The sequence below is a fragment of the Neodiprion lecontei genome, chromosome 2 (genome assembly GCF_021901455.1).
Source record: "Neodiprion lecontei isolate iyNeoLeco1 chromosome 2, iyNeoLeco1.1, whole genome shotgun sequence".
NCBI lineage: Eukaryota > Metazoa > Arthropoda > Insecta > Hymenoptera > Diprionidae > Neodiprion > Neodiprion lecontei.
In genome coordinates this window covers 43,025,230-43,052,702 of record NC_060261.1, presented here as the reverse complement: position 1 = coordinate 43,052,702, position 27,473 = coordinate 43,025,230, and the positions used below count along the sequence as shown (strand labels likewise).

The following is a 27,473-nucleotide window of genomic DNA, read 5'->3' as shown; positions in this document are numbered from 1 at the left end:
TTAAATCGCCAAGCAGAGGTCAAATACTGTGACGGTTATTTAAAGTCAGAAAAGGAGAGATCAGATTTTAATCGATTCACCATATTAGTTTATGATTTTTTCTTTTTGTTCCTTTTCCCATAGTAGACTATTTCTCCAAAACAGATTCTGAAAATATACAGGCAATTTCAGTACACGTATCTGGAGAAAATGTCGAAAGTCCAGTTTTATAAATGTACCACGAACGAAAGTTTGAAAATACAGTAGAACCGTATTTCAACCATCGAAGTTTAATCCAGGAGTTTATATGTCGGTCTGCCTAATTTTATTTTTTTTCCATTCCACATCTCTATCCAAGTCAATTGCTGCTTATTTATACTGGGAAAGTGGTGTCACTTGATATTACGCATGTATGCGTATATGTATATATTTACCTATAAATGAATTACAACCGAGTGATAGTTCAGTAAAATACGCTGATCAAGTTTCTGCACGTAGTAGAAAAATGTTAAAATTGCTCTTTCCGTATTTTCGTAATTAAAAGCAGAGTATCGTGATGTCACAGGATTAATATTACTATAATTGCGAAATATACATAATAGGATGAGATACTCTTTATCGTGAAACACTGTGAAGGTGAAAACAAAACTTATCAAATTTAACAACCTTAGTGGCAAGAAAAAATAATGAAAGCCTTTCACTAGAATATTTGTTCTTTTATCATTACTCTCTATCTCTATCTCCATTGTGTAATTGGTTTTTCTTTTTTTTTTTTTTTTTTCTTTTTCCTCGTTTCAAAGCCAGAATCGTTTTTATCTAATTCTGATACTATATACTCGTGCAACTACTATTTATTAGTTATTGCAAATATTTTTATCAGATTATTTTCAGCGGTGTTAGTACATGTGTTTGTACGTGTCATATCTATTCATATCTATGCTTATCTCAAATGGGTTAAGCAATTATTTCATACACAGAGGGCTACTACAAGCTGGCGGTAAAATAGAATCATTGTGAAAATTTGAAGAAAAAAAAAATGTCAAGAAAACTGACGACTTCGTTTACTCAACATTTTAACAATTTATTATACAGATTTATTATATGTAGTGCTGAAATTCATTACTTGAAAAAAATATGTGTGTATGAATACATATATACATATATAAAACGAAAAAAAAAAAGAAATACCTCTACTGCAATATACTCTACATAAAATAACTAGCAACAGTGATAAATTGTTGAGTACTGATGGTCACCCTGCACGAATATTCCACTCTTTGCGAATTCACAAGGTACCAGTGAGAAAAACAGACGGTCTTTCATCACTCGGAGATTTTAATGAACAATACATTAACGCTCAAAAAGAAATATTATTTCACCTGAAAATAGCGACTCTCTGGGCAACTAAATTTCTGGACCCGTTTGGTTAATTCTGCTTCAATCTTGTAATTATTAAGGAAATTAGAAGACAAAAATTACCGATGACTCGATAAGAAAAAACCTCGGCTTATAATCGAAAGAATAAGAGTATGTGATCGCGGAATACAGTACTTTACTAAAAACTTTACTTTAGTAAAATAATTACACTATACAGCAGCATCTGAAGTCTACCGAAGTTTTCGTAACGAAGGCGCTCCGAAACGCCTAGTAAAATATTTATATAAGGGAAGATCAGTCGGGTTAGATAGCTTTTTTTCTTTTTGCAATCATCTAGGTTCCAAGCATGCGAATGAAAGTTTCTTCAAACAAATGTTTGGAATTTACATGAGTTACCGACGGTAACGGAAAATGATAAATGATAAAATGTGACTTTCCCATCATAAATGTAGAAGCAATGACAGCATCTGTTATATTAAATTCGTAGGGTAACCACGACAACAGAGTGAGATTTTGTTTGGCTAGGGAAAAATTTAAAGCTTTGCTAGGAAAAAAAAAGAAAATATTTCTATGACCAGTGACTACATCACTTGACAATATTATTGTTTTATCTCTCCATATTTTTACATGATTTTGCTACGACTATTGTACTATTATAATCGTAATGATTCTAAGACTTCTATAGCGAATACAAGCGCATTTGCAAGGGGGATGAGGACGTGTAAAACAACCATATATCAGTTGATTTAAAATAACAACTTGGTTATTGTGGTGAATAAAAGTTTTAAATGACAGCTTTGCAACCAACAATCTGGAACCATTTCCAAAGTAAAACTGTGTATCGCGGTTATTATGCATTGTCCTACGTGTATTCGACTCAGAAAACGACCATGGGGATTTTGTTTATCAAATTCAGCAAAATGAACCGACTACATATCTGCGTCCACGTAGATCAGATTTTCTTTCACAGCAAAATTAGATTCAAAGGGAAAAAATACGTGGATAAATGTACCCATAATAACTATCGATAGTACTACTATAACTACTATACTTTTTTGAACCTCACTGTTCATTACACAGAAGAAACAAGAACGAGGAAAAATTCATTTAAAATATAGCAACGCTCGAGGTTACCCCGCGAAATATTGAAGTACATGATTTGTCAACATGTATATGCATACTACTAAGTAGCAAATTGAAAAAACAATTTTTGAAAAAAAACGGTATACAAATAAACTATACTCACATAAACGGAAACAGAGTTGTGTCGATTGTGATCTGCGTGAAAATAATTACGAGTTGTATGTATGTACCTATGTGCAATTTGTTCTCATATTTTTAAACATCGTTAGAGAATATAATTTGAATAAGAAATTCATGAATCGTAACAAATACACTATGGGCTGTGCATAATGTTATGTATAACTTGAGTGATAGAGGTGTACGAAAAATATACTGTGTTTCAGTGACATTTCGCCGGCATGTTGGTGTAGGCAGTAGATTTGTTTTTGAAAAAATCTTACCCACCAAATACGAAGAAAAAAAAAAAAAAAATCAAAAACAAAGATGAAAACTTTTAAATGCCTCTACGTTGGAAAACTTCAATATGCCTGACTATACAAATCTTTCTTGGAAAATGGGCAGAAATGGATGGAGCGCTGATTAAAATATTAATGTAACGTAACAAAGTCCTACGGAGAAAGATATCAGTGGAGTTATATTTCAGTGATCATCTGCGTCATGAAGACGCTGACGTTTAGGCTGCTGCTGCTGCTGCTGGTGATCAGGGGGCTCTGGACTCTCAACAATGGCTAAAGGGGCTGGAGAACCTGGCGAGCTGTCAGGTTCATCGTGCGCTCGCTTTCCAACCCCAACGCCCGTATCAGGTCCAATAAAGCTCCCACTAAAATGATAACCAATAAAACTTTACGTGATTCATCGTCATCCGTATTATACATATTCATTCCTTGACGGGAAAAAGCACAATTCATTATCTAGGCAGATTTCTATGCAGGATAAATCCTCTTTTGAGAGCTGAACGTCCTATACTAATACATACCTGTAGTTGTAGGAAGTTTGTACAATAACAGGAGCTGGACTATATTGTCCAGCAGGCGATAAAGAGTGTTCTTCTCCAACATTTCCAGGCACCAAATATTTATCTGTGAGAGAATGTTCATTTAACACAGTATCCACCTAGATTCGGACGTGAACGTTCAAAACTTAGTTTGCAACAGAAAGGCTCAATTATATCAGTTTCTTGTCTAATATTTCTGGTTCTTGAAGAATGATGAAAAAAATATGTTGACGATTAAGAAGAGCAAACGGAACCCAAACATTGCAGAATTGTACATGAGATAGTTTGGTTTCCATTTTTATAAGGCAGTCACACCTAACATCAAACGAAAAATCAAATGCTATCCATTTCAGACTTTCACCCAACTAATGAAGGAGAATATATCTGGATGCTGCTGAGATATAAGCAAGATTTCAGGAAAAATCCACTACCAAAATTTTCTAACTCCTAAACTCATAATTGTTCTCACCATTCGCAGCGTGATATATTTATCACAAATATCTAGAGGAATTATGATTTTTAATGAAACTTGAGCACTTATTTACCCTCTCTGGCTCCGTCGCTGTTTACTCCATTTGTAACAACGGTGATCTGCTGCATCAGACGCCCCTTGTGATTGGGAGGTGGAGCATAGGGATGCCCAGGCGAGCCAGGGGCTGACTGGCTCGTAAGCTGACCTGCCGGCGATGATACAGAACTATCTGGATAAGACTCTGGCCCTGGTGATCCCTCCCGACTCAGGCACTCCGGTGTCATAAGCCCACTGATACCCACATGTGATGGTGAAGCTGGGGCACTCCTGTGAATTTATTAATTCCAACTGTTATCTTTGTTTACATGTAAACGCGGAGAGAAAAGAAAGTCAACTTCTTAAGCATTAGAACACTTGCCGCTGCCGTTTTCATTCAATTAGGGAAACTGAACCTCTATTCCAACGTACTACGCGGATATTATTAGCTAGCCAAGAAATTTCAATGCCATACTGTATCGTTTTATGTTTTGATTGTGATATGGAAAAATAAAATCACTTTGCCAGCATTGAAGTAAAATTCGTCTCAAAGGTCAAATGCCGACTCTTTAAGATTATAACGCAATGAAAAAACAAAACAGGTCTGCAGTTACGTGAAAAGTCTATACGTATCATTCATTTCGATTAAATAATCTTCATTTATAAAAATTGCTTATACAGTAATGATGGTTTAATTTTCTGACAAAATAATTGACAAAATATTTTTAAAAACATCAATACGAATTGTAAAAAGTTCTATCTATCACTCTGATCATTGAACGATAGATACATTGAGCTCCTGTGGCCCCAGGAAACCCAACTCCAGCAGTGAGCATATAACACACAATTTTCTGATCTCTGTACGAAATTCAATCCAGAATAAAAAGTGCGTAGGTTAAAATATGCATGGATAAGTAAGAAGAATATGAATGAAAAGAATACCTTGACGATAAGCCGAAGGGCGCCCTGAAGCAGGGGACCCCTCTTTGTCTTCTCCTCCTAAATGCTTGTTCGATAAGTTTAGCTTCTGACTGAGGATCTATCCTCCAAAAAGATCCTTTACCAGGTTCCTCTTGGCTCCTCGGGACTTTGATGAAGTAGCGATTGAGTGAAAGATTATGCCTTATAGAATTCTGCCAGCCTTTATCGGCTGTCCTGTAGTAAGGATAATTTTTAGTAATATAAGAATAAATCCCCGAAAGTGTCAGTTGCTTGTCCGGAGCAGAAGCAATCGCCTGTACTATGAGTTGAGCGTAAGAATAAGGTGGCTTCGAGTCATCTTTCGGAGGACTGTAGTGCGCAGGTGTTCCATTAGCTCCCCCACCTCCGCCACTTCTATATCGAGGTTCCGCTCCAGGCTCAGGACTTATCTGTCGACTTGAACTTTGCCCGACTTCAATGCTGGAATTCTGAGGACCACTGGCAACGACAGCTGCGTATGCGGCGACCATTTGAAGGTCTGCTGAAATGTTTCTCCTGCCTTGACCCGCCCTTGGGCTTGCTGGACAAGAATTAGCCGCACTAATCGTGCCTGTGGGCGAAGGAAACGGACTACTGTATCCTGTGTCTGGAATATTGATGCGAAGAGGCGGCAACGGCGCTCTTTGCTTTGGCGGTGACGGAACTCGGACATTGCTCTGCTCTTGTTCGTCGATCAATGATTGAAACACAAGCCGTATGTTGGTGCTTGGAAATCTAAATGTACACCTAAAATAACGAAATGGATATCAGTACGTGTTGCATTTGCATGTGTCAATATTATTGTTTTTCATCATTTCCTTATTCAAAGAGCAAACACTGGCTTGTTATTTTCGTGTTATTGGAATGGTTAAATTATCAGTAAACCAATCATGACTTGTGTTGATATTCAAAAGAAAAAGCGTGAAACGCGTAGTTCTCGCTTTCTCGACTTCACCTCATATTGTTAAGAATGGTTGCTATACAAATCCCATAAGTCATCCCACAGATTACCTTGCTACTGCAGGTATTATATCATTGATTTCTCATGAGGAAAAAAAAAAAAAACACGTGACATAATGAGTTTGCTTTGAAATTGTTGAAAACATTCGGTGAATGAAATGCGTATGATAAGATCGACGAAAAACAGTGTTAAAACATAAGGGAGTATTTACACGAGCGTCGCTCCGATAATCGGGATGAAAAATTGGAGGCGTGAGAGTCGCGTTGCATTCTAGGTTACAGAGACAAGCCGCAGTTACATCACACGATAAGACATACCGTAAAAACGTGTTCGTATGGTACATACGTGATGGTTTAAGTTTGTATGATTTAAAAGCATGCAGGCGAATTGCCCCGAGCAGCAAATAGCTATAAATAGAACGAGAGAGTAAACAAAAGTGCTAATTGTAGTTGAGAGTGAGCCGGATAGTTTCACGTGGAATATATAATCTATTTCGGAAAGTATGCCACCCTCTGTGGTGATTTTTGTAGTAACGATTTAAGCCCCCCGTCTACGGGGTCAGCGGCTACTAGGAATTATTTGTTTACATTGAGTTCATATTTCGGTGGGTATTATCGGAGGAGCGCGGGGGGAGGTGTGCGATATAGATTAAGGGGGAGCGATCGGTGCCGGAGGGGGGAAGGAGGGGGGAAATAATAGCTTACGATTTTGGCAGCTGAAATGCGGGCGCCCCTTTGCGCTGAAAAACACCGTCAACGAAGACCCCGTTCTTCCCGTTGCACATCATGAAGAAGTACGGGTGATCGTAGAATATTTCCAAATGCTTTCGAGATATGAAACTTGAGTGACCCATGTTTACGTCTACATCGCCTTTGCTGCTGTTGCGACCGATGGTTATGCGCTTCTGGCGAACCATGTACTCGAATTCGCGGCCCTCGAGCCTCGCGATCGGCATTCCCTTCGCCTCTGTGTTCCATTGCACTTTTGAGGGGCTCGCGGGTGCCGATTTCAATGCCAAAAGGGCCCAGGCGTCACTCTCCTGCGTTTGCGAATACGTGGACATATCACTCAATCACTAAACACTCTTCGCGAATCTCCGTAATATGGCCGGCCCTTACCAACACGATACTGCTGGCTGCCTCACCGCGACCAGTTCGACACGCACAAATATTTCTCTCCTCCTTGTTTACCCACAATCCGAAACGTGGGTGGCCACCACGTGACGCAGCCCGTTAATACGTCCTCACTAGCGGCTAGTTCAAAACCCCTGGTACATACGCCCTTCGTCAAAGTCAAACCTGCATTACGACAATATGTTTACCCTATCGGCCCCATAAGTTCGTGTATATTATCGCGATATTCATGCTACGCGACCGTTCCGTAATACCGAAAAGTCAATAATACCCATTATCCAAACGAGTACGCGACACAGGTGCATTTCTGTCTTCTGCTCCAGCCGACGAAGGGACAAAAGGAAGCGGAACTTGTCTCGAGGCCATTTTTTTAAATTATTTCAATATGGCCGACCTCACGCTCCGTCAACATTCAGTATCGCATCAAATTCGTTTTACTTTACGTTTATTTCAACTTATCAATATTTTACATTCTCCCAAATTCATTTTATGAATTTCAACCGATCTATACTTACTCTCCCATACCTATCAGCTCTCGATATTATCGCAAACATACGCTCGTATGACTGGCACTGCGGAATGTGTAGGATATATTTTTGGCGCGCCGGTTCGGTTATCAAATTTCATAATCGTGTCATAAGGAACGAAGTCACCTATAATCGTACTAGCTGATCGATCAAAATATATTGGAACAAAATTATCTGTTGTATGTACATTACTGCTGGTCGACCTGTCTGCAAATTATACAGTCGCTGCACTATCTCTAGCAGTGGACTAAGCGCGTAATTTGAACACCCGAATCCTGCAATGTCCTTCGCAGTTCTCATTTATTGATGGGTATATCCTTCAATCAACGTCTGATTATATTAATTGTTGCACGGGAGGTACAACCTTCAACAAGTTCTAACAAATCATGAGATTTACCCGTTTGTCATCCCACTCCTCAACTTACCGGTGTTCTAAAGTTTATTCTTATACTACGGCTTACACTAAATTTTACCTGTGACTTAAGTTTACTCATTGGATATATACGATTTTTAATTTTTTCGCAAATTTTTATTTATTTATCTTCAATAGATAAATTTTCTACCGGATCAACTGCGTTGTGTTATGATTCAAGATTAAATTTTTGAAAAAATGTCTGACGCAATTGCAGTATATAAGTCTCATGTATCGATATTTGTATAATAAGAGATGAATAAAAGTTGAAGATTATATCATATTGTTACATTCAAAATGATATAAGACTGCGGTAAAGATTGTACTATGTAAATATTTCTTAAATTACATGTAATTCTGATTACTTCAGAAAAGATAAGGTTACATTATATTTTGCATTTCGTTGGATAGTGTGCTTATCGAAATTCGGATTATAGAACTTACTTGCTGTATTAAAGCTGACCATTTGCGGTCATTTTGTGACTCTCTCTTCAATGGCAAATAAGGCAGACGTCCAAAAATAGCCCAAAGAAGTAATACTATTTTTAAACTTATCGCTACCTAGTCGTCCAGTTGACAAAGGCACGCGACTCCACGATTAATCCAATGGGTTTCCGGGTGGTTTGATGTTAATAAAATATACATGACAAAGTTGGACGAATGCCCTGTAGTGGCCAGAACTCCTCGTCTTGCGCTCGTCTTATAGACAGGGCAATGGTAAACCGGGAGTTCCTTGAACTCAATCTTTTTGCCTGGCATTAGCCATATTATTGGCACAACGTCAAACATTATCTTAGCCAGAGATTCGTTCAGTGCCATTAGCTTTCTATCCCAACGTGCACCTTCCAGGAATAATCCCTGCAATAGAGTAAGCGCACCAACGCCTTGGTAACAACATGTAATAAAAATATATATCCACGATTCCTATATATACCTGTGTGTAAACTCCATAGGATGGTGGTTCATCAGTACTTCTCTCAAACTGCGTAACTTTGAATTCGAAATCAAGATGATCGATTGGTATTTTATGTTTCCGAGCAAAATTCTGTAGTACACCAGTTAGGAAAGATTGAGTAAAGAAGAATCCAGACAGCCAGAATACGACAGGAGCATCGTTTTCGATCCATTTTTGCAAAAATTCCAAACGCGCGAGCAGATCAGTAATATAACTCCCAAGTGGTTTCAGTGAGGGATAAGACTTTTTGTCCCAGCAGGCTGGCACTTTGCCGATGTTCATGTTAATGTAAACCTCTTCCAACGATTCTGACATCACTACCTGCCCTCTAATTGCTTTTTGCACATTCTTTAAAGTGCTTTTAATCACTTCGGTGAGTCGGTTGAATCTAATCAATTCTTGCCGCAGAACTGTATTCATACTATTAGAATATAGCACAGGATACTTCCGCGCTACATATTCTACATCAAACTGCGGTGGCATCGAGGAAAGAATCGTTTCTGCAAGATTAATAACCATCTCGCCGGTATCTCCGTCACCAGTTCCACCACTTATTTGCGTCTGTGTAAGCAGCACTCCTGCTAATAGTTGCGAAGTTTCCTTATTATCCTTAGTAATGTCGGCATTAGCATGTAGTCCATATACTTCAGGCAGCTGATTTATTGGTAGGCTGCGAATATACTGTAAGCATCCAGCCATGTCTGTATTTGGTGGTAGGTGATACATTCCACTTGCAGAAAAGGAGTACCTATAAAAGTAATAATTCAAGATAATTTTGCAATATCATAGCCATGTAGACAATTATTATGGAAGAGAATCTAAAATTACTCAGGGTCTTTTAGGGCTGCTTCGCAGTAGTAATTCTGGAGAAGAGAGCTCATTAATCGACGATCCTTGTCATCAGTAACACGACCGCCATAATTACATTCTCCAGTGAGATAGAGCAGCGCTTCAAATGGAACTTCTTGATATTCGTTCAAAAACATCTTTGGAATGAAGGAATCATTAATTAAAAATAAATAACTCAATTTTTAAGCATGTACATTAACGTTGATTGTAATTAATTTCAGACAGAGATTTAAGCTAAATTTTCAAAAAAAAAAAGGTTTACCTGCAACTGTAAAACACTGATCCGCAAGTCTGACTCATTGAATTCATATGGAATATTCCATCCAAGGGGTCCAAATTTTCGTCTTTCTTGGACTACAGCATGGAAGAAACATAACGAAAATAGCAAGGTCCGCCATTCACTTATTTTGTAGCAATTATTAAAAAATTTCATGTCTGAAATTGGGTCGTTAAGATAGCTTCTGAGTAAATTTTGTTTCAAGCCTTTGGGTGCTTCATTCGTCATTTTGACACCGTTTTGTAGTATGGAAACAGGGAATGCTTTGGAAGGGTAACTCGTTAGCCATATTCGAAATTTGGAATGCGTGTTTTCAGGTATTATGACTTCGTCACAGATTCTGTCCAATTCTTTCATCCAACTCTCAGCCAGGTGACAGTTTTGCAAAACAACCCATTCCCCATTTTTTATACCTTTGTTTATCATTCCAGCTGCAATTGGTCCCTGACCTTGACCCAAAGAAATTGTCATAAGATTTTTCTTTTGGATTCCTCTGTCTTCGGCGAACTTGATCAGGCCAGCCATTGGGTCAGATCCAGGAGACAAAATAAAAACCAAAGGCGAAATATTACTGGAGTCATTGTACGAATCTTGTAGATCAAACGGTGGCGGTTCGATAAATGATTGACCCATGTGATGAGTAATAAATGTCTGAACAGCAGATACGATTTTATCCGGTCTTATGCATCTCAATATGACAAGTTTATTCAGGGTGTGTACTTCATTCGTAAAGGGTGAAGGGAGAGGGTGATCCTGAGGGTCTGCAAGGTCGTAGAATGCCTTCCAATCTGACGTACGATTTTCAACCGAAGATTGGAATTCTCCAAGCCCGGTCAATCGTGATGATCTCACTACTTCGGACCAGGATTTTTCTGAGAGCCAGGATGGAGCTGGATTCTTATAAGCGTTTTGTAGCGTTACACCACCAGTTAACAGAAAGACCCAAAGATCCTCCTCCACTTTATTATCGGCGCGCATAAGGCCGATGCACAAAACAAAAGAAAATATTAACTTATCTTTTTCAAATAAAGATCGACAAACATTTCTGTATATACTAGCTGTAAAGTATGTATTTAAATTCTTCATTCGTGTATTTAGTTCAACAGACTTCTCACTGTTGAGAATCGCCATAGTATATAAATGGATGAACCACGCCAAAGAATACTGGTACATTGGATCAATATTAGCCAATTCTGATATACAGAAAAATAAAACAGCTCCATGGAATGAAACAGGTTTGTACTTATTACGAGCATCATCAATCTCTAGTGTTGTTTTCATTGCCGCAGCCTGCTTTGCTTGAATCTCAGCGGAGAGAACTTTTGAAGATGATAGTATTTTTACAGCCGTTTCATCTTCCAGGATATTGCCTTCAGATGTGGAGAGAACTTCCAAGATTTTGTCTTCAATTTCTTTTAGAATCCGCTTATTATTAGCACCTTCAATGATCAATTGATTCTTTTTTTCCTCCAGCACAGGTAGATCCTTAGCAACTACAATACCGAGCAGCTGATCCTGAAGTCCTTGCGGTGTTATCATAAAATTAAGAAGGCTCACTTTAACTGCTACTTCTGGCAAATAATGAGGATTACGAAGCCGTGTGGTTATGTAGAATCGAAAATCTGTATGATACTCGATAACGTTCTCTCCAAATTTCATATACGTTACTCCCTGTTGTTTGTAGATATTTTTTACTAGCACTGGCTCTAGAATGGCATCGATCTCTTCAAGTATATTTTCTAGTAATACTGGATTGCCGTACTGAATGGCCAATTCCATAATTCTAACGTAATTTGGGTCTGTTAACTTGATAATATTCAATTTATTCTGTTTTTCCATATTTTTCACCCACTTGTTAGCTTGTCCCTGAGGATCAATCATGAGCGGCCACCGATTTGCATTTTTTACAATAATAGCATTCTCTACAGAGAAAGTGTCTGCTGGCAAGCCATGGATCATCCAAGCCCTAATCTCGACCGGTTCACCAAGGATTTTAACTAGACCGAAATCCGAATCGCATGGAATTCGTAATTTAGAACAAGATTCATGCCATTGTTTAATTAAACTGTTACGATACTCAATAGTAAAAGCACCGAGGTAGGCAATTATGCCAGAACCTAGTATCACATCGCCAATTACACTTCCAAGACTCTCACCGAGAGCAGCAGCTGTTTCGCTCCATCTTGTTTTTTCCCCGCCAAGTCCACCTAGTAGTTTTTCAGCTCTGTCTAATTTTTGCATGCAATGATCAATGAGGTCCTCTAGTTTCTTCTTTTCCCGCATGCATTCAGCAAATTCATCATTCAGGGATTGCAATTTGTCAGTCACTTCCTGCAGCAGTGCTCTCTTAGCATTTAAAGTTTCCAACTGCGCCAACAACTCTCCTTCAGCTTCAGCTAACATAGCTTTCTTCGGTGCTACCACCTTAATTACCCTGTCATACACTTCCATCGCTCGCACCCACTTGCATAATCCTTCACAAGCAGTAGACGATTTCTTAATCACCTCCGGCACAAAAGCTCTGTCGTTCATGTATTTTTCTCGTATCTTTTTTATATTAGCTGTCGGTATATTGTCCTTATTGAATGTTTTCAAACTTTCAAGAAATTTCATGTCACCAAGCATTTTTATAGATGCTGCCCAGTAATCATCTACTATACCTCCAGTGGTTGGATCTTGCACCGGTACTGGTTTAACACCCTTAAGTACACATACCGCTTCCATGACAAGCCTCACTCCAGCTGGTGGATTTTTCATAGATTTTACAATAACAATATCAGAAGGTTTTAGTGTATTGAGGGCAGATAATGCTGCCTCCAGTGCTGGAGTTGCCTCTGCCAAATCACTTTCACAGTCATCTTTTATCGCTTGTGCAGCTGCTGCAGCTTCATTGGCCAAAGCTTCGTCAGCTGCAACTACTTCTTTCTTAGCTTCTACTGTAACAGTATCTTGTTCAACTCTGATCATCAACTTATCACTGAGCTGTGATTGCGCTAAGAGTTTTGGTTGCAGAGCATGCAGTTCTTCCTGCATTACTCCGACTTGCGCAGCGGCGAAATCTAGCTTGTCCAAGCCAACTTCGTACCTGTTTTGCTGCAATGTAATTTGTTCTATTTTTTGCCCATACAATTTGTGAATGGACTTGATAAGCTCGAGAAAACTGGTAGGAGTAACATAATTTTTCCTACGCTGAGTAACAAAATAATCCTCGCTAGCAGTTTGCACACTAGTGTGAAACTGTTTACAAATAAGCACAGACTTTGCACGAAGCTCAGATGTAATATCAAGATCCTTGAGGAACATTTTAGCTACTTTTTCAAGAGCATCTTCAGGCCAAGCCGTGTACCAGTCTATGGTACAGCAATTGATGAGCGAAGGAAACATTCTCAACCTGTTTCTAAACGCATCTCCAATTGGTGACATGGTCAGAACGACATGTAAATTATTTTTAACTCTTTCGATAAAGAAATTGTATAACGCCATTGGTGTGGTTTCCATTTTTTTGCCAGTCCCTTCGCGTGTTGTGTTCATCATTTTTTCAAGTATCTCAGCTTTTTCATCAGATGCGTACAAATTTGGCACATCGCCCGTGTTAAGTATCATATTTATATCTTCTACGAAAGATTCATCTTTAATCTGGTTATCACCAAAGAGAAAGACCGTAATTTTCCCATCACCTCCTGCGCTCAATAGAAGAGCTTTCAAATCATCCCTCCAATCAGATTGACCATAAGTTCTGGTCATTTCAACTTGATAAAGTAAATATTCACACATAGATGTTGCTAGTCTGGCACATGAACTCCGACCAGAGCCACCAATGCCAACCAAAAGCGCGTGTCCGTTATCTTGAAGCAATATGCGAGAAATTCTTGATATATGTTCAATAGCATATCTGAAGAGTACTAGAGACATTGGAGTTTTAGCCATGATATTGTACTCAGTCAAATAATATTCCATTTTCTCTTGCAAATCCTCTTCGTTTACTACTTCGTCGTAAATCTTTGATTCTACATCAGGCTCCATATAATTTCCAAAGAATAACTTGCGAATGTGTGAGTTTGAGATGATTTTTTCATCTTCTTCCAAGAAATGACCGAGAACCTTATCGACTGACTGACGCAATTGCTGGTAGCATGCATTTTTAACTAATTTGAATAACGTTTCACGGTCATTGTCATCGATGAGCCGATCATAGAAGACTCGGTAGGCTTCGTGGATCCATAGTCTCACCATCTTATCTGGATCTTTCATTCGTGACGATGGTACAAGCACAATCCCTCTAATCACTCGACTAAAGTCTCGCAAACTAAAAGTGTAATGACTCTTGGCTGGGGTTGGTAGAAAGTTCTCTATCGCATCATGAAAAAGATCAATTGTAGCAGCGACAACCATTTTGCCAAGTCTGGCAACATTCGAATCAAACCCCTTGGCGAGATGCCAGTCCAAAATTGACGTAAATATCTTTGTCATTGTAGAATCATCAAATGAATCAATACCAATAATATGCATATGGCGAGTCAGACGTGAAGTAACTACATTAGATCCACCTCCTGGTGGAATCATAGCAGCTATCATCAAAATATCAACTAAGTAAAGTATGGTAGTGTCTTTTGGGTCAAACCAATATCCATGATCAATCCATTGCCGTAATAATTCTATAGGCGGTTGTGCACCATACACTTCCTTCTGTGGCATACTCAGATCGTCTACAAATAAGACACACTGTTTGCCCATAGTTGGGCCATACACTCCTTTTCTGCGTCTATCTAATTTGGACATAACTATTTCTTGAGTTTGAAATGCGCTTGTTCTTGCGCTAAAGTTTATTGCATTTTGAGTGAATTTTTCTTTAGCCAGAGATACCAAATAGTTTAACACTATTGCAGATTTTCCTGTTCCCGTTGGACCGACAAATAAAAGTGGTATTTCTCGTGGAAGTAGGCATGATAAGAAAAAACGCTGCATACACATTTCGTTTGTTTGAATAATTAGTTCGCCAACCTTTGCATTTGGTGCCATTTGTACCTGTTGATTACAAGCAAATATTATTATTAGCAAATACATGTACAAATCGTTTTTTAGCATTAATATTTGATCACCAATTGAACTGGGATAAATTTGTGTTACCTGCGTCGTTGTATCCGCCCACGAAATCCAAGTGCCATTATTTTTCTTATCATAGACCCAGTCAAAAACTGTTCCTTTATCCGGAAAAAGTTGCTGTTTTGTCAACTTGAAAGCCTTGGGTTTTGGATTTTCTTCGATACCACCGTCCAGTAATTTACGCAAAAATATATCGAAGAGTTTACGACTGTCGTTGACAAGCGTGGGACACATACCCCATATCATGCTGAATAAAAGCGTGCATTGCAGCCACACTGTGCTAACTTGCCCCTCTCCTTCAAGCATCGTGGTTAACATTCTTGTAAATGACTGAAATCCGTACAATTTCCTATACACATTTAATGACAACTCCCTTCTAATACTATTGATGGTAAAACAATGCAACACTTACATGGAACATATGCAGTTCTGATGTTTCAATGAATGTCTTACAGTTCAATCTCACGAAATCAAAGATTGACTGAGTCAACCATTCAACGAGTTCAACTAGTAAGCCGAATTGTTCTGTCAGTAGTTTTTCCTTGAGGTGTTTTTTGTAAGATTCAAAAAACGGATGCCAACCAAGCTGGGAAGGTTCCATGTATATCATTCCACATCTGCTGACTGTTGCTGGTGAGGCCTGTTCCAGGTCAGCTGGTTCAAATATCAAATTCATCCTGTTAGACATTTGGATAATTTCTCCAGACATTAAACAAAGCTTTTTGTTGTCATCCAGTACAGTGTTCATATTTTCAATCCAGACAGCATCTACCGGACCGTCAAATAAAATCCATTTCCTTTCAATACTCAACGACTGAGCATATTCTCGAAACGTGTTAGCAAGAACACCGTCGCTCCACTCGTGTGATATAGGATCAAAACTGCCATACAATTGGCCCATTGTAATTGCCTTGGGGTTGATAATTCTATATACAGTCCTAAACTCTCTCATTGTCGCTCGTCGCATTGTGGATAAATCACCTAATGAATCAGCTAGTGACTGATAAGCCTGTGTTTTTCCACCCATAGGTTCACCGACTATCATCAGGCCGTGTCTTACAAGAATCATTTCATAGATTTGAATAACTTTTTCAATAAACCAATCTGTTGCTTGTAAATTTCTTTTTTGGCAATTGACCTTCAGCAAGTCAATTAGCTCAACACGATCTGGCTGAGGTAAATCAATTCCAGGAAACAAATCGCTGTAGATACCATTGAACAGAGGCACATCCTGCGCGAGAAATTTTGGAAGATTCACATCTACAATAGCTCTTAATACTAATATGGATTCGTTTTGCGATGTATACTTGAGTTTCAGATTTCCAGCAGCTAGTAGCACCGTTTTTACAGCTCGCATTCCATAGTCATAATGACACTGTGAGCTTAACTGTTCTGAACATAACTTGTAAGTATGAACTATCTTCTCGGCAAGACTTCTAGCGTCAATAAATCCATACGAATACAAAGTGATTTCCCCAATCATACCATAGTCGGGTACCATCATAGCTACAGTACGGAAAAGAACTTTCAAGTTATCAGGAAGCTCTTGACGACCTGCATAGCCAGGATTCATGGTAATGAAAATGTTACACGTCGGATCCAGTTTTATTTCAGTCCCCTCGAAAATAAACTTCTCAAGATGCAAACCAACTGCCATTTGAATTGTCAGAATTTGCTGCGCAATGACAGAGAGTACCTCAAGTTCAATTCGATTGAATTCATCGAAGCAAGACCACGCACCAGACTGAGCAAGGCCTTTAAAGAATTTTCCCATTGCTTTGTAGTCAAGGCCGTCTGAGCAATTAAACACGACGCATTGTTTAGCTACTGCTTTTGCGAGGTCTTTTGATGTCTCAGTCTTACCAGTACCAGCAGGCCCTTCGGGCGCTCCCCCAAGATACAACTTGAGAGCGCCCATCAAAGTGCGATAACATCTATCTGTCAGAGGGGTTATTACTAGGCGTGGTGAATTTCCTAGATATTCATATGCATAGGCTACTTCCGTTGTGATCATTGAAACAGTTATGCTATCATCGATCCAGTAGTAGCGCAGCTGAGATATCCAATTGAAATCTGTCACAGAGGTGACCTTTTTTTCTACCAGCAATTTGACAACATCTCTGGCATGAACATCAATGACAATCAAAGCATTTAGGGTAATTCTTGCACCAGGTTCTAATTTTCCACGAACCAAGGCTACAGTCTTATCAATTTGAGAACTGCATTGGGCAAGATATGCAGGAACGGAATTTGCCTCAAAAGATTCACAGACTTCACTCGTCCAGTGAACCTGGCTGCCGCATAGTACGATTTGTCCAGGCCAAGATAAGATCCAAACTTCTCTTACGGTATTGAAATAAGCAGCTATACTATCCTGCGAAACATCTCGCAGAGATACTTTCATCAGTTTCTCTACTTGAGAAAGCCACTTTTCCACTAAGCCCTTAGCATCGGCAGGAAAGATTTTTGTGCTCATTGGGACATACTCATCCTCGTCAGAAAGCATTCCAATGATCTCTTGCTCTTTTGTAAAGCGTAATTTAGAAATTCCTTCAAAGCATTTCTTCAAATGTGGCTGAACCCTTTGAGGGTCTTTCGTTTCTGACAAAATTTCAAGCAACTCGTCATTGGATAGGAAGAAGAATCTAGGGAAGAATAATCTCTTCTTTTCTAAGTAATCGTTTAAACGCTTCTGAATTTCATCCAACAATGTGTTCCCTGACTTGAACTGCTTTAACATATCAGGCATCGATGTTGCTACAGTAACTTTCCTATTACTTGCAACATATGTCATTATTTGCCGCCATATTTTATCAACAACTCGGAAATTCTTTGCCTCGGTTGGCATTTGCCTCATTATATCCTCGCTGCTAAATATGGGTTCGAGGTACATCCACGTTGCCTGATAATACAACCATTGGTCGATAATATCCTGCATCGACATTAACTTTTCTTCCCAAGCTTGCATCGCATGTTCAAAGGCCTTGACGTATGGAGAACCTCTCATTGTTTGAGCTTTCAGGATATGGTCGTCTAAAAGCATTTGGATATCATCAACGGCAGACAATATATGAACACCAGTTTCGCGATACGGAGTTAGGTCAAAGTACACTTCAGACCACTCATCCTGCATCTTTCGTAAATTTTTTTCAAGTCCGTACTCTTTTGTAGCAGACATAGATATTTCCTCTAAACGATTGATGTAAACAGGTAATCCAAAGTCTACCATTTCTCCTAGACTGCTTGATGCATTTGGAATAATTTTTATTTCAACAGCTTGGCTAATTTGCTCCCAGTGTCGTTGTTGTAAGCCAGGATTACAAATTGTTTGTAGTAATGGAATAAATTGCTTAAATTTTTCCACCTTTCCTCTGACCATCTCGGCGATTCGTCTTGCCCCTGGTGTGTCAGTTAAAAGTCTGGATAACTTGTAGAGAGTTCGCCAAGAGTTTTCTGTTTCTTCTCGAACCTCTTCAGCATCAAGATCTTTAAATGGTCCATAGTACCATTTTTCATAATTTTTGTGGAAATTTGTAATGGTGTGCCATAATCTATCAAAAACATCTACAGTAGAGCTCATCGTTGGAAGTATCATGTATGGACTAAGCTCCATGTCGAGCAAGGCCTCTTCTCTGTTAATCTCCTCCGCTTCTTTCCTAATCTCGGCCATCTGTTTTGAAATCTCCTCGATTTCTTCGGTTCCTGATTCCATCTCATCCATCGTCAGCACAGGTGGGTCCTTTTTTTTAAACTGATCTATCGCATTCTGGACATTGTGAATTCGTGTCTCAAAATTATCTCTTCGTATACGAAGGACACCTTCGACAAACTCCTTTCTGAGATTCAATCTGGTGTTAGCTAATTCCATTACTGCTTCCATTTCCTTGGGCCACGTGAGAGTTCTTGTATTCAAAATAATTTCGTCATTTGTAGGTGGCTGATAGTCGATAAGGAATAATATTAACTCAACAGAATGGGCTGATTTACTTCGGAGATTAAACATCGTACAGTCCCGACTCTCTGATAGGTAATTAAATAAATCTATAACTTCTTGAGTAGTTTCAGGCATTTCTGAAACCTTGTCAGCTATTTCTTCAAAAACAGTACACAGTTCTTGATTATTGGCACGTAACTCTGCATAAAAATGATTACATATTTTCGTCCGAAGACTGCGCAACACAGATCTAAGTGTTTCATTAAGTTCTGTACAATCCAATTCTACGATGTTCAATGGTATCTGCAAATGAAATTTTGATTGTAAACTTTAAGATAGATACTTGACTTGCATAATATTATTGAACATGTAATATTAAGTGATTTTATAATTTACTTTATTCCTAAAAAGAAATACTTGGCGTATTAAAGTGTCATAGCCCTCAATTCTGTGACCAAATTCGCGCAATGCTGGCAATGGATCAAGAGCAAAGTAGTTTTCCAAGTCATGCTCGGCCTGACCATCAAGAATGTATAGAAAATTGTCGTACATTTTTAAATATTTGTGTGGCCCGTTTATATTTGCTTTGAAGGTATTTAAAGCTTCGTCGATTGTTTCTTGTATCTGAAAATTCCATGTAACTTATTTTTATGCTTATTGTAATGAGAACTTAAATTCAGGCTAATATAAATGGAATTATTGATGCTAGTTAGTAATTTACAAATATGAATAAACACACTAACAGCTGGTTCTAGAAGCTGAACAGGCGACATGAATGACTTGACGTGTATTTCGGGAAACAAGAGACCTTCAATCTTGGGTATAGCATCGCCAATTTTGATTATTCGCTCAAAGCAATAGCAGATGGATCGACATATCTCAGATGAATCGGGTGTTAACTTCAATTCATTCGTACCCAATACAGGCTCAACACGCACCGTCATACAAGGTTTCCTAGAACAAGGGTGAGCCTTATTCTTTGACTACCCACACAAGGAATAAAATGCCACGATCAGTCTGTGCGAATAATAAACATACCTAATAAATGTCATGTCCTGATATTCACCTGTGAAATCATTTCCTTCGCTGTATTCAACGATAAAATCTTTCAGATGTATGAGCGTTTTTACAATCAAGTCACGCAAGCTTTTCGATAGCAAGGTATTTACACATCGAAAGTAATTTTCAATGCCAATCGTCGACGCACCCGGTTTCATCGATAGATATATTTTCCAAGCGTGTTTTTTCTCTAAAAACATTTCGGCAACTTCTGACATCCATCCATCCATTATCTTTTGATTAGCAGCTTCGCACAAAACATCTATCTTTGACCTAATTTCAGACGCTTGTACTGGAAAGTCGCCGAAGTCGGAAGGTCTGACAATCAACATATGTCGATATCTGGATGAAGCAATTAGCTGTCATAAATGTGTCATTATAGACCCAGAGATCAATGAGTCCATGACCAGTTGAACACTTACTTGGTATACCACAAATCACGAATGTCCTGTAGGATTTCATTTCCTATGAAGAAATTATATTCCATAAAATGTTCAGCAATGATTTTGAAAGAATGCCAAGGCACTGGAGCCCTCACATTGATAATAGGGTATTCTGCAGGCAGAGTCATTATGAGCAAGCGTTTCCTTTCATCAGGATCTAACAGAGCATAAGCAACAATTGCCACTCTCAAACTTTCTTTATAATCCGCAATGATCTCAGGCTCAAGGGAAGCCAATCGCTCATTGAAACTAAAAGAGGAATACTCAATGATATTCCAAAGAATCTTATATGATAATATATAATATGAATTGTTCACATACTCTCGGCGTAGGCGCAGCCTGCCTGTTATGCGAGCTCGAGCTTGTTCAATATTCGTATAGTCGTACGGTTCCAGGTCTGAATCTTTGATACTATGGTGCCTCAGATAATGAATCCTGCAAAAATCTTCGGGGCGAACAAACGCACTTTGTTCTTCATTGACTCGTGAATGCAACTCGTCTAGCTGATCTTCAATATCTCTAGGACATTCTGCTTGTTTTTGGGCCAGAATCTGAATTCGTTAAGAATACTTGAGTAGTTTACTATCACGTCTTTGCTGGGCTGTTAAGGAACTTACCACAGACTCAGGGATTCTTGTAGCCATGCGTTCTTGTCGTTTCTGCCGAATGTTTTTTTTTCTTGCCAAAATTTGAGCCTCAAATTTCTCAGCCTTCTGTCTCTCCCAAGTACCATCAGCTAAATCCTTCAAGCTTATTATATTGTCCGGTGTGATCTTCAAGCGTTTGGATTTCTTCAAATTAATATTTGCCACCTCTTCGTAATGAGCTTTAACACAGTCTGCTGGTGGATATTTAAGCTTTCTATCAGGTCCAAAGGGATGCCACGGACACCCCAACTGCTTGGAAGTGACAGTTTTGATGCGAAATTTGCAACTTGTCGGAGTAAAGAAAGTACCGATACTCTCCATAGGCTTGACATATTCGTACCAATTCTTGTAAGGTTCTACAGAACCATCCCCGGTACATGCACAATTAACAGAATTCGCCTCTGTCATATTCTTCAAATATTGCATGGCATTGACCAAAGGGCATTTTCTAGGTGTTCGTTACCCTATAAAATCATTTCTAATTACATAACGTAACAGATTTTACTAACAGTATAGAAAGATACTACTTACTCTTATATTAGCACAAGTACTTGTGATGTTATAATCTGATAATTTTGATCCTACATTTTTTAGGTGCCAATTATTCTTTTCTTGATATAAGTGGAGAAATACAAGAACTACGTCAATACCCACTAAAGTTGTTATGGTGAACTGGCGACACTGTCAGTACTGTATCATAACCAAATTGTAATCGATAGCACATGTGTCGTCACTGAAGTACGATGTTTATTTTCTTAACAACCGTTGTCAAGTAAGAACAAATTAGGGGTACACATATGTATGTGTATGTATAGGAATCATTATTCATTTCTGAAGGCATATTTGTGATTAAAACTAGAGATAAGTTACAAAAGTGTTTACAAATATTTTTTAAAAAATATATTTATTTTTATGTATATATATATATATTCGAGTCTATCATATTACCACTAAAATTGGCACAATGTCATTGCATTTGATTCTATTCTCAATGATAATAAATTGTTTGTACAGTTCAACTTTATCACAAATTATTTCACTTACTATTTGGTATAGGCTTTCAATCTGTGGCACAATAAAGTAGGGTGTGCATACCGAATGGATCTGCAGAACTTTATCATTACCTAACATTACACCTAATATTTTGATTAAGAATATCTCAGTTGTCGTTCTTGACGTGAAAATTTTTGTGAGAGAATTTGAAACTCTCGCGGAATTTGTAATGTCTGTTTTCGTGATTTCTATTATTCCCAAATCTAAATTATCTGCCATACACATTGGTCGAGTTTGTATTAGAGCCACAAAATAATAATACGTAAATACTATAGCAAAACTGGTATGTAAAAATATGTTATTAAAGCACAAAAATATCAAAGAACGATGTGTAAAAATGCTTGAATATAAATAATACTGTACTGTACGAGCTACAGCTACTCAATCCATAGCAGTCTCAAGAATACATTTAAAAAAAAAAACACCAATAGTTAGTAATCTTAACAGCACTGTCCATACCATTAGATTTTTGCGATATAGCAAAAGACAAATACAAATTTCAATACTTAACTAAATTATCCATACTTGTCTAATAGACAAGCCTATACTGTAATCTTGTTGACTAAAAGAAGTCGTATTGACGAGCGATCCCTTCGTTTGCATCCCGACTTTTTATAGAATCATGAATACTACTAGCGTCCGAAACCGTGCTTGGCCTTTGAGTCAATTCCAAGTACTGATCATTTCTATTACCAATACTTTCGCGAAAGGCATCAGAAGACAATGATTTGTGCAATGCATTATTTGATTCCTGATAATTTATCGAGGATATACTTGATTTTCGGGCATGATAGTTCAGTTTACTATAACGACGGTGACGAGCTGGAGTCCCCCCGACATGCTCCTGCTGAGGATTGGTTAGCAAACTAGGTCGTGGTGTTAGTAGCGGATTCAGGTGATACAACCATTCTATGAAAAGTAAAATTTTTGAATTAGAGACTATGCCTGTATTGAAGTATAGTGCAGTGTTCGGAAAGGTAAGTACTCGGGATACTAACGTTCCTCTGTCACTCTAGATATTCCATTTAGAAGGAATTCCTTGTCCTGAGCTTCCAAGACCAACATGCCTCGTAAAATTTCAACCATTTCTTTTCTGGCACAAGCCTTGGCACGCAAATAATAAACAGCAACGCTGAAATTTGTTGCACCAGCATTATTTTCCAATATCTTAATGGTAGATAGTCGAAGGTTCCTTATTATTAAAGTTCTAACTACTTACCACATTGCAATTAGTATTGCAGCACCGATACCAGGTTTTGCTAATCCTGTAACAACCACCCAGAATTGACTGTCATTTCTTAGCTGCAGTACGCCCAAAACAACCATTTGCCAAGTGTACTCGTAATCTTGAAACGGGCCACAATCCTGAGATTTTATATTCGTCACAATGTATCCAAGAACTGTGAGTACACCAACCATTGACAGAAATGCTAGTGCCAAAAAAAGAGTCTGCGTTTGCGCAGCTCTCCAGGATCGCGATGGTGGTTCACAGTGATTCAAGACTCCGTATTTCTTGATATAAAAAATCAAGATCAATTTTGCAAGAATAACGAATGACATTGGTGGACTAAAGTAGAAAGCTATCCAGAACAGTGTCTGATTGTAAGTCAGATTCAAGGTGTTTCGAGCTATGTCAAATCTTGGTGCCCCAATTTTCTTCCATCCCAATATGTAAATCTTTGATCTTATCATTTGAGCCATGAATATCAGGACTATAGATATTATGAAGTCAATAATAATTAGCCGATATATTTCCTGAGTAAATGCAGTCTGCCAGCAATTTTCGGTTGAATGAGAGAGCCAAAAGGCTAGAAGCACTCCAACAATCACAACTTCCATAATATAGGTTCTTATCATTGTTACGTAGAGAGTTGTGCGTTTACTCGCATAGCCTTCGTATTGAGCCTACAAGTAATAATAACAACAATGATTAATGGAACAAACGTCAACAACTCATAAATGAACGCCATCAATTTCCACTTTCAGCTTACAAAGTATGCATGCCTATGTATTATTACATTGAATACTAACCAGCCATGAGAAAAACGCTGGATATAGGTTCATGACAGTCGTAATAGATAATGGTACAAGCAAAGTAAAGACGGTTTGACTGTAGTCCACTGTGTACTGGGTCAATAATTTCCATAGTAATACTCCAGTGCTGGACATAATAGTAATTACTAATACCGTCACAGCTACTTGAATTAACAGCACATAAGTTTTGATGACACAGCCTTTGTGTGATTGTTTCTGGGCTTCTCCCAATAACTCCTTTAATTCTCCATAAATGGTAGCAGACCGTAAGTTTGCTGCTTTGTAAGAAGCGATGCCGAAGTCCCAACCACAAAATATTTTGCTGGCGTACAGATTAGTCAAGCCACCGGCAGTTTCAATAAAATTCTTACGATATGAACGTGCAACTCTAGAACAAGAAGTATTTGGATTTACCAACTTTGATTAATAAAATATTAATAAGGTGCCAGCAACGTTTACTTGTTTTTGCTCCTCGCTTGAGTTGCATGAAATGTAAACATGAATAAACAATTCGATAAATGATAAGACGATTAACACCGTAAATAAATGCATACTAACTTGATTGAAAGAAGAAGAAAAGTGAAAATATAACAACATAACAACGTCATAAAATACGCTGATGGAATGCTGTATGTCAGGTAAGATCCTTTTGAGACTGTTCCATTTGAATAAAATCCGTAATACATTATCGAATCCGTAAAAAAGCCCTATAACGTGAAATTACTTGCATTATTAATTAACCAAAATTTTTTCGTCCAATGGAACTGGTTGTTGGCATCCATCTCTATTTCATTGTCATACTGAGGTTCATTTTTCAGTTATTAAAATTACCGTTAAAAGTAACAACTAAAGATATAATTGATTTAGTCAAGAAAGCTGGATTATTTTCCTTACACCTGATCTTTCAAGTTTTCAATAACTCTTATTACTCTTAGTCAGCAGACTTACAGTTCCTGTTAAAAGATCCCATCCACTGAATGCCGTATCTGAATACGCTTCCAACAAAGACTGTGGTAGGACGATGAATCCCAAACTAAAAGTATAAATCATGTTAAATCAAACTACACGTGTGTACGATTCATATAGTTGAAGATACTAGTACCTCAAGACACAGCATATGGTGTTTGAAATGAATAACCAGCGCAGAAATTTGAAGTAAGTAGCTACCCCGCTACCAAAATGACCCTCGATTGCTTTGATCGAATGATACCACAGCTCCATAGTCGATGCGACCTCACGCATTGCCATACCAATCTGCATTCAAAAGTATTTTTAGGCGCTAGTATGTCTAATGAGTTGTTATGTATGAGTGACAGTGCCTCTTGTACTGAGAAATGATGGTAGAATGTGTGGTTAATTTTGAAATTAGACTATCTCTAGCTAAAAAGTTGAGGCCTCACAAATCCTGACATTGAAATAAATCATTCTTTAAAACAGTTGGACATAGTTTACATAAAACTGTGTAACTTAGAAATCGGCAGAGCTTAAAAATATTCATTTTTAAAGTACAAAATCCTCTGGACTTAGTTTAAACAGCATGAAAAAATTCTGCATTCCAATTGTCACCTTGGTAAAACTCATACTGATTTTGTATTTCAGTCGCTTCCAAAAGCTGATCGGTTTCCTTTTCTTCTTATTTTCGCTGACCGATGTCGTAAGCCTAGCCTTAATTGTCCTTTTCACAGTAAGACACTGTGGCATGTCTCGCAGTTTCTCTATTCTAAGAAGTTCTGATATAGGATCATCGTGCATTAGTTCGTCGTCCAACTCCATGCGGCTCGCTATGTTCATTGCACGATCTTCTGTTGGTGAGACAGGTTCTCGATGAGCTCTCATGGTAGCATACAGAAGCGCGTTTGTCCGTCCGTGCCGTTCATGTTTTGTCTCCTCATTCAAACCGACTGAAATAATTGAAATGTTTGAAAAAACACAGGACAAAAGTATCTCGTTAGATACTCTTCTTTCATTGATAAATAAACATAGAGACTCAATAATAATATTCACCTAAAGTTCTGGACGGCATATATCGAGCATGCTGTGCATGTTTCCGTTGTACTGATGGACGCCTCATTGTTAATCCCCAATGTTTTTCCACATTTGATACATCTAATTCGCTGGATGTATTTGCTATAACAATACATCGAGACTTCAGTATGATCTTTTGAAAATGTATCGACAAGTGTTAATGAATATGATGAAGCAAGAGAAAGGTTCTATAGAATACCTTACACAATGCTATTTTTGCATTTTAACAGTACACCAAACGGATTCATTGAGTAGGACTTAAAAAATGGTTGTCTATGAAGTACGATGAATACGCCTAGTAAGATATTGATGAACACTTACGAGGTATCCCTCCAACATCATTAGGTGGATGATCATCTTTTGAGGTACCTGGTTCGTTCGTCATCCTTAATTCAATTAAATCAATTCTCAATAACTAACGCGCTGTTATTTCCTGTTGCTAATACGTGAATAGATCGTTATCATAGGAAATGTATTATCTTATCAACACGTATCCGTTCGACTAATGTCAAGTACATGCCGTCGGCCGTGAGACTTGAGTCAATAATTTGAGATTGTTTATCTTTGAGAGTTTATTCCACCAGTGATTCGGTTACTCAGCTTCAAAGTATGCATTTGTTTATCATTCCTCGCACGTCTCAATTCTCATCTGTCACAATTCGAGGCTTTTAAATCGAATCTAATAATCGAGTTGCTGAGTCTCTTCGATTTTACAGGCGCGATTATACAAGAAAGGCGAATATTCAAAAATACACCGGATCAACGTTGTATCAAATCGTTGAGTCATTTTATCTTACCTTACTCGATTTTAATCAAGTGAAATATTTTTACGACAGCGTATGCTGCAACGTATTGATTTAAAAATTAGAAATGCTTAAATAATGTACACAAAGCTACGTCTTTCAAGGATTAGTGATGTCCGTGCATTATACAATTTTTTTTTAATCATAGTTAAAAACGACTGATTTCATGTACAACTCTATAGCGTGGATCGCTACATATTTACAAACGTTTCCACATTAATGTGTTAAACTATGTATACTGTTTTGTATTAATAAAGACACAGTTGCGCGTTTTGGTTGCAGCGTTTCGTGAAATCGAAGATGAGTCAACTGACTTGCGGAATATCAAGATCAGATCGAGGTTCATCGTGTGAATGG

At 38.1% G+C, this 27,473-nt stretch overlaps 3 protein-coding genes across 7 annotated transcripts; all 3 read right to left on the bottom strand.

The window, feature by feature from the left end:
• Positions 1-712: 712 nt before the first annotated feature.
• LOC107216516 (forkhead box protein K1) lies at positions 713-7,339 on the bottom strand. The gene is made up of 5 exons (XM_015653728.2): positions 6,567-7,339; positions 4,884-5,648; positions 3,979-4,232; positions 3,416-3,518; positions 713-3,259 (listed from the first exon to the last, which is right to left on the bottom strand). The coding sequence occupies exons 1-5, from the start codon at positions 6,923-6,925 to the stop codon at positions 3,079-3,081; spliced, it is 1,662 nt and encodes a 553-aa protein (XP_015509214.1). The 5' UTR covers positions 6,926-7,339; the 3' UTR covers positions 713-3,078.
• A 224-nt stretch (positions 7,340-7,563) lies between these two features.
• On the bottom strand, positions 7,564-21,894 carry LOC107216478 (dynein axonemal heavy chain 3). 4 transcript variants are annotated; one of them, XM_046731626.1, is made up of 13 exons: positions 21,733-21,894; positions 21,172-21,665; positions 20,876-21,105; positions 20,534-20,803; positions 20,091-20,453; positions 19,796-20,006; positions 19,449-19,676; positions 15,531-19,355; positions 15,143-15,448; positions 10,001-15,040; positions 9,718-9,875; positions 8,869-9,637; positions 7,564-8,792 (listed from the first exon to the last, which is right to left on the bottom strand). In XM_046731626.1, the coding sequence occupies exons 2-13, from the start codon at positions 21,625-21,627 to the stop codon at positions 8,496-8,498; spliced, it is 12,153 nt and encodes a 4,050-aa protein (XP_046587582.1). In that variant the 5' UTR covers positions 21,628-21,665; positions 21,733-21,894; the 3' UTR covers positions 7,564-8,495. The 4 variants fall into 4 exon arrangements, with proteins under 4 accessions (XP_046587582.1, XP_015509159.2, XP_046587583.1 ...); XM_015653673.2 differs by having other exon boundaries at positions 21,172-21,894; XM_046731627.1 differs by lacking the exons at positions 20,534-20,803; positions 20,876-21,105; positions 21,172-21,665; positions 21,733-21,894 and having other exon boundaries at positions 7,567-8,792; positions 19,796-20,035; positions 20,119-20,268.
• Positions 21,895-21,913: 19 nt separating this feature from the next.
• On the bottom strand, positions 21,914-27,403 carry LOC107216512 (transmembrane channel-like protein 5). 2 transcript variants are annotated; one of them, XM_015653720.2, is made up of 10 exons: positions 26,635-27,403; positions 26,293-26,415; positions 25,855-26,189; positions 25,391-25,542; positions 25,237-25,321; positions 24,847-24,995; positions 24,286-24,676; positions 23,474-24,159; positions 23,253-23,386; positions 21,914-23,163 (listed from the first exon to the last, which is right to left on the bottom strand). In XM_015653720.2, the coding sequence occupies exons 1-10, from the start codon at positions 26,696-26,698 to the stop codon at positions 22,817-22,819; spliced, it is 2,466 nt and encodes an 821-aa protein (XP_015509206.1). In that variant the 5' UTR covers positions 26,699-27,403; the 3' UTR covers positions 21,914-22,816. The 2 variants fall into 2 exon arrangements, with proteins under 2 accessions (XP_015509206.1, XP_046587585.1); XM_046731629.1 differs by lacking the exon at positions 26,635-27,403 and adding an exon at positions 26,513-26,599.
• Between the last annotated feature and the right edge of the window lie 70 nt (positions 27,404-27,473).